The 13,618-nt window shown below is 44.4% G+C and overlaps 1 protein-coding gene across 2 annotated transcripts in view; it reads left to right on the top strand.

Moving 5' to 3' along the window:
• Positions 1-13,618, top strand: part of TNFRSF21 (TNF receptor superfamily member 21) — a 69,540-nt gene that overhangs the window by 35,493 nt on the left and 20,429 nt on the right. For both annotated transcript variants that reach the window (XM_074947492.1, XM_074947493.1), the window contains exon 4: positions 6,771-7,036. In XM_074947492.1, coding sequence (XP_074803593.1) covers positions 6,771-7,036 — 266 coding nt within the window. The remainder of the gene's footprint in view (positions 1-6,770; positions 7,037-13,618) is intronic.

Below are 13,618 nucleotides of genomic sequence, written 5' to 3'. Positions count from 1 at the left end.
AGGTGTGCAGCATAGACATAGCCTGTGTCACTCGGGATGTGTGGAATATCCACACCCTTGAGTGGCCCCACACCCGGGGCCCCACTCTGTGGAGGGGTCTCTGGGCAGAGGATGCTGGGCATAGAGGTCTTGGGGCGTGGGCGCTGTGGTTCTCAAACTGCAACCCAGGTAACACATTGTGGGCCCCATACGTGGCCAACAAATGATAAATAGGTTGAGAACCACTGGTGTACACTAAACACGACAGTGGTATCGCTGCACTGCTGCAGCACTGTAAGCGTAGACAAACCCTGAATGTTTAGCAACACTGATCCTTAGTTCAGTTAAAATGGGGAGAGAAGCTGGCCTTGAGCATGAACAATCAACAAAGGGCACTGTTAACTTCCACCCTGTAAAAACCAGACTTATGGGAGATGGATAAGATTTGTCCAAGAATAGATTGAGTCATTAAAACACGAAGGCATTTTGCAGACTTGCTTGATGACCAATTAAGTATGTTTCAGCAATGGAATGAGTAACTGCTGCATTGAAACAAAGTAGAAGTTTAAGTTAAGGAGAACACTGAGCACTCCAGAGTAAGCTAAGACTTGCAAAGATGTCTGGAGCAGCTGGAAAAACTTCCAGTTCACTATTCAAAGGTAAACAAACAAAGGAAAGACAAGTCAAACCTGTGAGACAGTGCTTACAGGGAAAGCTACCCGAGGGGGAGAGCTGCTCTAGACGGAATGTAGAATCATCAAAACTAGGCACTGGATTGCTGGAGAATAACTTGAAGTTGTGCCATGACTCTCACAACTCTCCTTGGATGAGCACTGCAAGAATCTCTTTTCAACTCTGCATCATTCTACAGTGTCTTTTAATTAAATATGTTTGCAATGTTGTTGTCGCTGTATTGGTCTCAGGATAATAGAAAGAGAAGGTGGGTGAGGTAATATCTTTTATTGGATCAGCTCCAATTCAGTCACAACGATGACATACTAATTTAACTGCTTTGCTTGAAAAGCCCCATTTTGTGGGGTTCAGGTCATCCCAAATCTCAACTCTGAAATACCTTGTGATTATCCGGCATTTTTCATTGCAAAACTCAGCTCCATTTTTGGTGGAAGATCCAGTTGTAAATCCCTTTGACTCCTTAGAAAAATAACCTGTGCGCTTCTCCAGAGGCTGCAAAAGGTCGTGGATCTGAAAATGTTTAGAGATAACACTTCAAGCTTAAAGAAAAGGAGTACTTTTCTGATAGTGTGCTGATGTTATTAGGCCCTGTCTATCCTTGCAACCTATCCTTGGCAACAAAGCCCGTTGCCAACTGTGCCCACATATCTATTCGGGGACACCATCACAGGACCTAATAACATCAGCCACGCTATCAGAGGCTCGTTCACCTGCACATCCACCAATGTGATATATGCCATCATGTGCCAGCAATGCCCCTCTGCCATGTACATTGGTCAAACTGGACAGTCTCTACGTAAAAGAATAAATGGACACAAATCAGATGTCAAGAATTATAACTTTCATAAACCAGTCGGAGAACACTTCAATCTCTCTGGTCACGCGATTACAGACATGAAAGTTGCAATTCTTCAACAAAAAAAACTTCAAATCCAGACTCCAGCGAGAAACTGCTGAATTGGAATTCATTTGCAAATTGGATACAGTTAACTTAGGCTTGAATAGAGACTGGGAGTGGCTAAGTCATTATGCAAGGTAACCTATTTCTCCTTGTTTTTTCCTAACCCCCCCCCCCCCAGACGTTCTTGTTAAACCCTGGATTTGTGCTGGAAATGGCCCACCTTGATTATCATACACATTGTAAGGAGAGTGGTCACTTTAGATAAGCTATTGCCAGCAGGAGAGTGGGGTGGGGGGAGGTATTTTTTTCATGCTTTGTGTGTATAAAAGATCTTCTACACTCTCCGCAGTATGCATCCGATGAAGTGAGCTGTAGCTCACGAAAGCTTATGCTCAAATAAATTGGTTAGTCTCTGAGGTGCCACAAGTACTCCTTTTCTTTTTGCGAATACAGACTAACATGGCTGTTACTCTGAAACTTCAAGCTTAGTTTCCAGGTCTGAACCAGAGACTAGTGGGATATTTTGCATGGCCTTGGGTTTCACAATAAGGGTCAAGCAGCTTTAGTTCCAATCTCTTCCTATGAGTGTGAAACTAAACTAATAGGGCCTATAAAAGATGGACTGATTGGGATGACATGCCCTGGTATCTGCCACAGAATAAACAGCCAGTACTAGCAGCAGGGCTCAGTTGCCTCTTCCTTTCTCATTGTGAAGAAGATAGCAGCAAGGGAGAAGGTCAGAGGCATTGGGTCTGGCTTGGGAGAAGGCGTGGGATGGAAGTGACGAAATCCTAAATAAACTATTGGCAAACACAAAGCTGGTTTAGCCTTAGGTAAAAGTTAAAACCTGTGGCCAGCCTAATTGCTTCAGTGCTAAATAGTGTGGGTCAAAGTTCTAAAAACCTTGAAAGTGCTTAGCACCCTCCATCCTGTTGCATTCAGTGGGTGCTGCAGGTGCCTGGCGTCTAGGTAGAGTACTAAATCTAATGTTACCCCAGTTTGAAAACTGGGACAGTGATTGTAAGGTAGTGAAAGGACCTGATGAATGTGGTCCTGATGGTCCTACCTAGATGGACATGCTAGTGTAGCAACTAATTCTTAGGAAAACAGTGCATGCAGGGTTAGACACTAGAATTCTACTTTCAGTAACACTGTATGAAACTCTTTACTATCTAAAACCTGAGTGAACGTTTGAATGAGTTCTAATAATATCACTGTTTACTGCATGTTCTTATTAAAACAGGAAGCTATAACCCTCTATTCTTAGTGCTAACTTTGTATGTTTTTCTGGATATATGAAGATGGTACGGTTAGGCTTACTATGAGCATTAACAACTTTTTTTTAAATAACAAGTGAATTAAGTTGCACTAAATGGTTCAAATAATATTTATCTCAACTTGGCAGCATGCACCAGTAACTTATGTAATAGTTTTAATATTATTTTTCAGAACAGTGGGCATAATGGTCTTCTGGCTGACTGAAGCCAAATTCGTACTTTGTCTGTCTTTTCCGTGTTTGTTCACACAATATAGTGCATGTGGGGGATCTAAGATTTCAAAACTTACTTTTAATCACCATGTCTAAGCCTTTGGGTATAGCATAAGGCTGATATTTCACAACTCACTCTTCAGTGGAACAATTGTTCCTAAGGGTTTTATACACCATTAAACCCTGCACAGGGTGTTTTATCCTAATCTGAGAGGTTAATGACCTCTCCAGAGGATATAAACATGCATAGCTTATAGAATTACTAATGCAGCACTAGCTAATTGTGTGATTGAGCTTACTAAACTTGTGAACATCAGTATGAATATACAAAATGTTCTATGTAGCAAAGTCTTGTTGAAGAACACAATAGCTAAATAGCATATCTTTGTGTAAACTGGCATCAGCTGAGATCTGCCCCACACCTCCTCGTGTGAGAAAATGAGGTTTGAAGTTGATATATCTGGATAGGCACAGGTAGCCCAGAAGAGAGTACTGCGTTAACATGTGAACCCCTATAGCTAAAGCTCCAGGACAATAAAATGTCAATTATGTTTCATTACTTGTGTGGATGACTCTTTTACAGCAGAAGGCTGTTAGCAAAGCTTCCACCAAGTTTAATATTGGTTGCAGTTGGGGCACTTATTCCTCATTCTGTGGAACTCGGAGTACTTGTCTACAGCTGATACAGCTAGAAGAGTCTGAGTCTTAATTCTTAACCGTCTTAATTCTTATATGGCCTCATTACCATGGTATAACCGTCTTAATTCTTATATGGCCTCATTACCATAGTATCTGAGCACCTTATCTTCTAGTTAGTTTCCTCTCTCATCACCTCGTGTGGTGTAGGCAAATGCTGCTATTCCCACTTTGCAGATGGGAACTGGGCCTCGGTTCCCAAGTGACTTGTCCAGGATCATCCAGGAAGTCCGTATCGGAGCAGGAACTTGAACCCAGCTCTCCTGAGTCCTAGCTGATTCTTTCCTGTCTGTAGCGGTGGAACACCTCTGAGGCTAATGGTGTCTTTTCATAACAATGGCTCTTACATTTGTTTTTAGCAGGGTTGAAAATATTGTGCCCCAAAAGTTTTGAAAAGATTTTAGCTGAACGTTGTGTGGGCTTTTCCTTATTTATGAATAAGGCTACGTTTGTCACAGTGATCATGGAAGTCACGGAATCTGGGACTTCCAGAGACCTCCATGACATTCTCTGCTTCAGCCCTAGGGGCTGCAGGACTCCTGAGCTGGCAGCCAGCGGGCCGTGACAGAGGGCCCCCAGCAAGATTCCAGGACAGGTGAGAGACTCCTGAGGGGGCCCTTCTCAAGGTTCCAGCGACAGCCGACAGCCTCGCACAGGGGGAGGGGGACACCTTGGGCGAGTGGCTGGGGTCCCATTTTCTCTTTGGGAAATATGGTCACCCTGCAGCTCTCGGCCGCCGTAGGCAGAGGGGGAACTCCACAGCTCCCAGCCACCACTGTGGCAGGGGAAGCCATGGAGCTGCAGCAGCAAAAGTCATGGACCAGTCACAGCTTCTGTGAATTTTTATTTTTTGCCCGTGACTGGTCTGTAACTTTTACTAAAAATAACCATGACAAAATCTTAGCCCTATTTATGAGAACAGTAGATTAAAGTAGGATTAAAACATGTCTAAGTGACTTTCGCCATATCCTGGAGCTTTGGGATCTTGAGTGGCATGGCTAAAGTACAAGAATTCACAATACTTGGCACCAATTGTTCTCACTGATGGTTGCTTTCAGTGACCTCTAAGAGCCCTTCCTCTGCTTAAACCTCCAAAGCAGACTGTATTTTTTCCCTCTGAACCTGATATCTCTGGGTTTTTTTGTTTGTTTTTGTTTTTAACCGAAAGCATTAAGGAAGACTTACCTCCCAGCTATAGATGGGTTGGATGCCCCTGGAGTTGGCTGTGTAAAGTTGTTCCATGGAGATGTTATCTGGGCAGGACGGGAAAGATAAAGCCAACTAATGGTTAAAGGTTTTGTTTTCATGTTGTAAATATGTTAGTGATCATATATTTATTAATCCCAAATTAGGAGGTACCAGATCTTCCACTTAACTGGAAAAGTTAGTTATATTGGAGTTGTTAACTTGATTGATCTGGCTTCTCAATTCCTGTAACTGTCACATACGGTCTGGCAACTGAAATTGCATAGCACCACCATTTTAAAAAAAACAAATAGTGACTTGAGTGTTGCTAACATAATTGGACTACATAATTTGTGGCTTGAATTTTCAGTCCTGAGTGTAGAAACGCAGTGACTAGGGTTTTTGCTTAGTCTAAAAATTGCATTACCAAGGCTGTTAAATCTGATCCCACTGGGAAAGATCTCCCAGACATTCTCGACATTTCTCTGCAAGCTATTGCTGTAGTTGCCACAAAGATGTTATGTGACTGCAGATGGGTGGGGAAGTGGTCTGTGTGATCATGAAATGAAAAGGCAGCAGTTGATGAGGAAACCAAAGATGTGGCCCACCCTGTGAAAACTTGAGAACTGCTTGTATGAAAACCAGTTGTGTGGATCCCTTGTGTGGCTGCTTGAGGTGGATTTTGCTAAGCTTACTTGCCTTAAAAAAAAAAAACACCCCAAAAATCTCAGCTTTCCTTGCTCCAAAACAACATCTTGTAGTTTTGTATCTGAAGGTTTGTGCTTGCTGATTCCTTCTCCCCACATGGATGAACTTGGCTTTTAATTATATCCCTTCTGAAGTTTCACAGTGAGAGGATATTGTGTTGGTAGTTTTGTAACAGTCTCTTGTGCTCAGTGGTTTGAGAGACATGGTGGGTGGAAGAGGGGAGGGAGGAGAGAGACTCTTTAATAGAAAACTTGGATCACTTTGTGTAAAGTTTTTCATGTAACAACAGAGTTGTGCTTTTTGCCTGCTAAACCTCAAGTATTTCACAGGTCTTTAAAGTTTCTCCACAGTGGAGCAGAAGTTTACATATGGTTGTAGCTAGCACAGTCTCTCGCTGTGATGGGGCGTTAATATTTGGGAAAGTGACTGTTACTTGTGAAGAAAAGTTCAGGTGACACATCTTTTTCCCATAACACACCCAAGTCAGTGGTTCCATAATGTGTCACAGCTTCAGTGCTTTTGTGCAGGGCTGTAGAAAACTTCAGTCACTCTTCTTTACTAAGGATCTCTTCACACCAGAGCAACCCATAGGCAGTAGCAATGCTGAATGCAACACATAACTGGATTTCATCCCTACTGGATGAACTAGATAAGATTGCAGCACAGAGGGCTGGATAACAAGTGCCCCTCTCACCAGAATCCATTCTGAAATGTGTAACATCTCCTGCCCCAAATCAAACCAGCAAGTGAAGGGCTAGTTGGCCAGGTATCCTAATATAATGCAACCACCAATCGGGATGCTTGTTAATATCAGCAACTGCTCAAACACAGTAGCTAATTTTAGATGTCTGCATCAGAGAGTATTTGTGGTTTTACACTTACATAACAAACGTTAAAGGTGCATTGTTAAAGCAAAACCCTGGGAAGTAGCATGCCGCCCAGTATTATAAGCATCCTTTATTGCTAATACAAGACCTAAAGAGGTGTTAAATGTAGTTCTTAGATGGACGAGACCCACCCTTCTGCTAGTACAAAACATAAATAGTTGGATATTTAGCCAACAAGAGGTTGCAAGGCTGGAAACTGCTGTGCTTCATCTCCACCTCTTCTCTCTGCCAGGCATTGACATCCTGAAGCTCGTCGCAGCCCAGGTTGGAAGCCAGTGGAAAGATATCTACCAATTCCTGAGCAATGCAACTGACCGTGAGATGGCGGCTTTCTCCAACGGGTACTCTGCAGACCATGAAAGGGCCTATGCTGCCTTACAGCACTGGACCATCCGAGGCCCGGAAGCCAGTCTCGCTCAGCTCATCAGCGCTCTTCGTCAGCACAGACGTAATGATGTTGTGGAGAAGATCAGAGGCCTGATGGAAGACACAACCCAGGTAAAGTGTATGTTGGTTGCAGAGGCAGCTTGTTTTATTTTGTTCCATTACACCCTTCATCACAGAAATATGCACTAGTCCAGAGGTGGGCAAACTATGGCCCCCGGGCCACATCCGGCCCACGGGACCCTCCTGCTCAGCCCCTGAGTTCCTGGCCCGGGAGGCTCGCCCCCGGCCACTCCCCTGCAGCCTCAGCTCACTGCACCACCAGCACAATGCTCTGGGCAGCAGGACTGCAAGCTCCTGGGGCAGCACAGCTGCAGAGCCCGGCCTGACCCGGTGCTCTGTGCTGCACGGTGGCGTGGCTGGCTCCAGCCGGGTGGCGCAGCTGTATCGCCGCCAGCCACCAGCGCTCCAGGCAGCGCGGTAAGGGGGTAGGGGTGTGGATAGGGGTTGGGGTGGTCAGAGGTTGGGGAACGGGGTTGAATGGGGGCAGGGGTCCCGGGAGGGTTAGTCAGGAAGAAGGGGGTTGGATGGGGCGGCGGGGGGCAGTCAGGGGCAGCGGTACCGGGGATAGTCAGGGAGAAGGGGTGGTTGGGTGGGCAGGGGTCTGCGAGGGTGTCAGGAATGAGAGGGGTTGGATGAGGCAGCGGGGAGCAGTCAGGGAACAGGGAGTAGGGGGGTGGATGGGGCAGGGGTCCTGGTGGGGGGTGGCCATCAGGGAACAGGGGGTTGGATGGGGCAGGAATCCCGGGGATGGTGGGGGGGAATAAAGAGCAGGGGCTGGGCCAGGCCTGGCTGTTTGGGGAGGCACAGCCTCCGCTAACCAGCCCTCCATACAATTTCCGAAACCCGATGCGGCCCTCAGGCCAAAAGGTTTGCCCGCCCCTGCACTAGTCTATCCTTCCAAGGCCAGATCTATACGACAGACCTGTGTCAGTATAAGTACATCGCTCAGGGATGTGACAAATACACGACCCTGTGCAATGCAGTTATACAGATCTAACCCCCAGTGTAGACTGGAGAGCTTCTCCCACCGACATAGCTACTGCCTCTTAGGGAGGTGGATTTAACTATACCAATGGGAGAAGCTCTCCATCTGAAGAAGTGGTTTTTTACCCATGAAAGCTTATGCCCAAATAAATCTGTTAGTCTTTAAGGTGTCACCAGACTCCTTGTTGTTTTTGTGGATGCAGAATAACATGGCTACCCCCTGATACCTTACATCAGCGTACTAGTGGCTTCACTATAGCACTGTACATGAAGACAAGTCCCAAAGAAATGAATGACACCAAGCTTACAGGTTATTTCAAAGCATCTTGTGGGCTCTAGAACTTGTATACAGTGCAGCCTCAGGGTTCTGATCAGCTGCCATGGACGTCTTGCTGATGACTTCAGTGTGAACTTGTTTAGGCTCCAGGGTAACTGAAGGTTGATATCCCCTAGGGCAGCTTCTGTCAGTGCAGCCTTTCTGTGGGGGGCCCTAAACTACACAGGGGCTTATGTTCAGGTTTCTGCCCTGCACGGTTGAGCTTTGCTGGAGTAGAATTCTCATGCAGCTTTGCTCATGAGGGACGGTACTTGTCTTTATGAACTCATACCTGAACCCTTGTTAGGGGGGTGCTTGGGGGTGAGGGGAAGGTCTCCTTAAACTTTCACAGTCAGCATTTCTCTTTCCTGTGGTGCTGCCTGCTATTACTGTTTTGTATGTCATTCAGATTGCCTCATGGTTAAATAGCTCTTGAAACTATTCCAGGATTTTGCATATGGAGGTACCAGCTCTCACATTTCCCATTAAAGGTAAACTGCAAACAGCATGCATATCTTTAGGGTATGCATTAAGAGCTACAGTTGCTGGAGCAGCCTCAAAACTGGGTGCTCTCTGATGTTTGAGTGCTTGATCTTGAAACCATGTATTGTATTAGTGGGTCTTTTACACTTTGTAGTAATGATATTGTGCTTGGACTTTAAATTAATTTTCAAGAGATACTTGGGTGTATAGAGCTTCCTAGTTGTAACCCTATGAGAGTCATTTGTGCATGGAGTACAGCTTTGTGTTCCATGTTTAAATAATGGATAGCTTTGTCTTGCCCTGTCCAGTGCAACAGCTTCTGTTCTAATTTAATCCTAATAGGCCAAAGTATATAACTGTCTGGTCTGCATGCTGTTCTCCAAGACATCTTGCATCCAAGATTTAAAACGCTAAATGAAAGCATAAGACATAATTATATGTAAACTCAACACCTGACATACTTAGATGTGTATTTTTTTTCTCTGTGGTATGCATGCAAGAAATTCCTGTTGCGTGTGTAGCATATCAAACTGACTTTCCTAGTCTCCTTGAGTATGTAGTAAACTCTGTTTTTTGTCTGGTTGCATTTTGACATTGAATATCCCTGATAAATCCTGGATTAGGACATCAGATAAAATGAAATTTGGTTTGGATTTGTCATCAGTATCCGATTAGAAAAATTAAGATTGCCCAAGAACAGAGGTAATCAGTGTTGGAGGACTTGTTGAGGCATCACAGTCAGTAATTTAATTAAAACCATTGGGTACTGTACATCATTTTTCTCCTGCCCTAAATTCTTATCTTCACTGTTCGAAAGAATTCTCAGGGATTATGTTTTTATAGCCTGGCAAGGCATTACGTTGAGAGGTAAATGTCTTGAATAACTACTTGATACTTGCTTACACGAAAGATAAACAAGGAGGGAATAGATGCATTAATGTCTCTGAGAACAAACAAAAACAAACCTTCTACACTACAGGTTTAGATCAGTTGTAATCCCTACTGCCTATAGTTACAACCATATGTGTAAGGTTTTTCTGTGTGAGAGACCCTCCTCTCTGTTGGGTTAGTGAGCAACAATGGCCCCAGTTCAGCAAGGCACTTAAGCATGTGTTTTTAATTCTAAAAACTAGACCCTGGTGGGGAAATGGATTTCTGCAAAATCCACTGCAATGCAGAGAGCACGTGCTTGCACTGTATAGGGCTGTCTCACTTTGAGGTCAAGAAATTGAGACATTTATTGCTTAGGAGCACTGCAAAATCTTTCATAGGAGGGATATTTTAAAAAGCCGCCTAAAAGTTTTGTCTCAACTAGGGTTTTAAGGTGTTTGGAATGTGGCAACTAAAATGTTCTAACCCACCTTTTAAAATCCTAGGCGAGAGAAAACCTCCAAGGTTCCTTTCTAAAGGTGAAATAGGCTTGTGCTTTCTGCTGCTGCTTTATAACATGGAAAGAAAACAAGAACATTTTTTCAAGTGTTTACAGTAGAAATATGGATCTTGTCTACCAGAGGAAGATTCCAACCAGAAAACTAGTAAAATTATAACGTCACAAGAGAGCCAAGCAATTAAGGGGGAGAAATTTTTAGTTCGCAAGAAGCAACTTTAGATGGACCTTTGGTGAACTCTAGTGCCTGCTAATGCCCATTATGGAGAGGATAGCTTCTGTTAAGTGGTCCAAGTGAGCTCTTTCCCTTTTAAAAATGGAAGCTCACAGTATACATTATCTGAGACCTCCAGCAAGACCAGACTGGACATTCCTTATATTGCAGAGCTTTAAAAGAGAATTCTCAACCACACACACACACAGAACAACACTAACTTGGGCACCTGTATATGTCTCCTAAAAAAGCAAAAAGGAGTACAAATGCCATTTTAAACATTGCAAGTCATCTTTTAAAAACTAATCCATGAGTTTTCCAGTGAAGGAAACTTAGTAGGTCTGTATCACTGGGGACTCTTCGGTAGCCTTAGGCCAGGTCTACACTTGAAACCTTTGCTGATACGGTAATACTGGTTAAGGATGTGACTCTTTTGAGCATAGGGAGGAGGTGGCCAGCCCTCTGTGAAGGAAGAAGTAGTTCGGGACTATTTAGAAAATCTGGACGTGCACAAGTCCATGGGGCCGGATTCGCTGCATTCGAGAGTGCTAAAGGAATTGGCGGATGTGATTGCAGAGCCATTGGCCATTATCTTCGAAAACTCATGGCGATCAGGGGAAGTCCCGGACGACTGGAAAAAGGTTAATGTAGTGCCCATCTTTAAAAAAGGGAAGGAGGAGGATCCTGGAAACTACAGGCCAGTCAGCCTCACCTCAGTCCCCGGAAAAATCATCCTCAAGGAATCAATTCTGAAGCACTTAGAGGAGAGGAAAGTGATCAGGAACAGTCAGCATGGATTCACCAAGGGAAAGTCATGCCTGACTAATCTAATTGCCTTCTATGAGGAGATAACTGGTTCTGTGGATGAAGGGAAACCAGTGGACGTGTTATTCCTTGACTTTAGCAAAGCTTTTGACACTGTCTCCCACAGTATTCTTGTCAGCAAGTTAAAGTAGTATGGACTGGATGGATGCACTACAAGGTGGGTAGAAAGTTGGCTAGATTTTCGGGCTCAATGGGTAGTGATCAATGGCTCCAAGTCTAGTTGGCAGCCAGTATCTAGCGGAGTGCCCCAAGGGTCGGTCCTGGGGCCGGTTTTGTTCAATATCTTCATTAATGATCTGGAGGATGGTGTGGATTGCACCCTCAGCAAGTTTGCGGATGACACTAAACTGGGAGGAGTGGTAGATACGCTGGAGGGTAGGGATAGGATACAGAGGGACCTAGGCAAATTAGAGGATTGGGCCAAAAGAAATCTGATGAGGTTCAACAAGGACAAGTGCAGAGTCCTGCACTTAGGACGGAAGAATCCAAGGCACCGCTACAGACTAGGGACCGAATGGCTAGGCAGCAGTTCTGCAGAAAAGGACCTAGGGGTTACAGTGGACAAGAAGCTGGATATGAGTCAACAGTGTGCCCTTGTTGCCAAGAAGGCGAATGGTATTTTGGGGTGTATAAGTAGGGGCATTTCCAGCAGATCGAAGGATGTGATCGTTCCCCTCTATTTGACACTGGTGAGGCCTCATCTGGAGTACTGTGTCCAGTTTTGGGCCCCACACTACAAGAAGGATGTAGAAAAATTGGAGAGAGTCCAGCGAAGGGCAACAAAAATGATTCTGGGACTGGAACACATGACTTATGAGGAGAGGCTGAGGGAACTGGGATTGTTTAGTCTACAGAAGAGAAGAATGAGGGGGGATTTGATAGGTGCTTTTAACTACCTGAAAGGTGGATCCAAAGAGGATGGATCTAGACTATTCTCAGTGATAGCAGATGATGGGACAAGGAGTAATGGTCTCAAGTTGCAGTGGGGGAGATTTAGGTTGGATATTAGGAAAAACTTTTTCACTAGGAGGGTGGTGAAACACTGGAATGCGTTACCTAGGGAGGTGGTGGAATCCCCTCCCTTAGAAGTTTTTAAGGTCAGGCCTGTCTGGGATGATTTAGTTGGGGGTTGGACTAGATGACCTCCAGAAGTCCCTTCCAACTCTGATATTCTATGATTCTATGATATTTGTATACTGGTAAAAGCTCTAGCATAGACACCAGTTATACTGACAGAAAAGTGCTTTTCCTGGTATTGCTTATTTTGTTTAAGGAACTGATAGCAAACCCTCCTAGTGTAGACTAGGCCTTAATACCGTCTTTCAAAAAATTGCCAAAGCTACCTCTTTCCTGTAAGAACATGACAGACTAAGGGCTTGTTCTCCGAAACTAACGTTACAGGGAAGGGGCACTGATTAAACACAAGTGAGAATTGCTGCTCCTGAGCTCTTTGTAACCAGATGGTGTCCATCTCTGGAGTATGGTACTAGTTCAGTGTCTGACTCTGGGCTTTTGCACGGTGGGATGTTTATCCAATTGGATATTGTAGACACTTTTTTTTTTCTGATTCATTTTGGGCAAGTGGCTGGAGTTTTTAGAACTTGGGGATTTACTAAAAATAGTAAAGGAGTAAATCTTGCAGAATCCTGGGAAATATTTGCTGGTAGGAAATAGGAACTGGTGGGATTTGTGATCTGAATTGTAGGAGCATGGATGTCAGGGTAACATGGATGCAGTGATGGGTGGAGCGGAGGCTTCCAAGCACAGATCACACTGGTAACCTCAAACTAGGGAATTTGATATCCCAAGAGTTGCTCACAATATTTGCCCTGATCTTTCTCTCATCCCTATTCAGTGTGATTCCAAACACTGACTATTTATTTAGCATATGCAAACCAGTCAAGCCAAACCACAGTGGTCTTACAAGATAATTATTTGCCACTTTCTCTGCAGACATGAAACTCGCCACAAGTCCTCTACCGCAGTGGTTCTCAACCAAGGGTATGAGTACCCCTGGGGGACACCTAGAGGTCTTCCGGGGATACATCAACTCATCTAGATGTTTGCCAATTTTTCAACCAGCTACCATATGTAGATAGAAAGACACTATTTGAAAAGGATTTGAAAGGACACAAAAATATCCTGTCTGTACTTGTTAGGACGTAGCCATTGTCACATACCTGCTTTGCCAAATAAGTTCTTTAGTGTTCCTGAGAATGGAGAGCTCATGGGAAAACAAGGGGGGAGAAGACTCACCCAGGGACGCTGACTGTAAGATGGAAACTGGATTTAGTTAAAAGCCAGGAATGTTTTCTGCAGCTACCTTTGAAAAGAGATTGTGTGAATGGAATGCTGTTCAGTGGAGCACACAAGAGGCATATAAATGGGATGTGGGGCAGGCTAGATAAAGGTGTCTTTTAAACC

The sequence above is a fragment of the Natator depressus genome, chromosome 3 (assembly GCF_965152275.1).
Source record: "Natator depressus isolate rNatDep1 chromosome 3, rNatDep2.hap1, whole genome shotgun sequence".
Lineage (NCBI taxonomy): Eukaryota > Metazoa > Chordata > Testudines > Cheloniidae > Natator > Natator depressus.
This window is presented reverse-complemented; position numbering and strand designations above follow the sequence as displayed.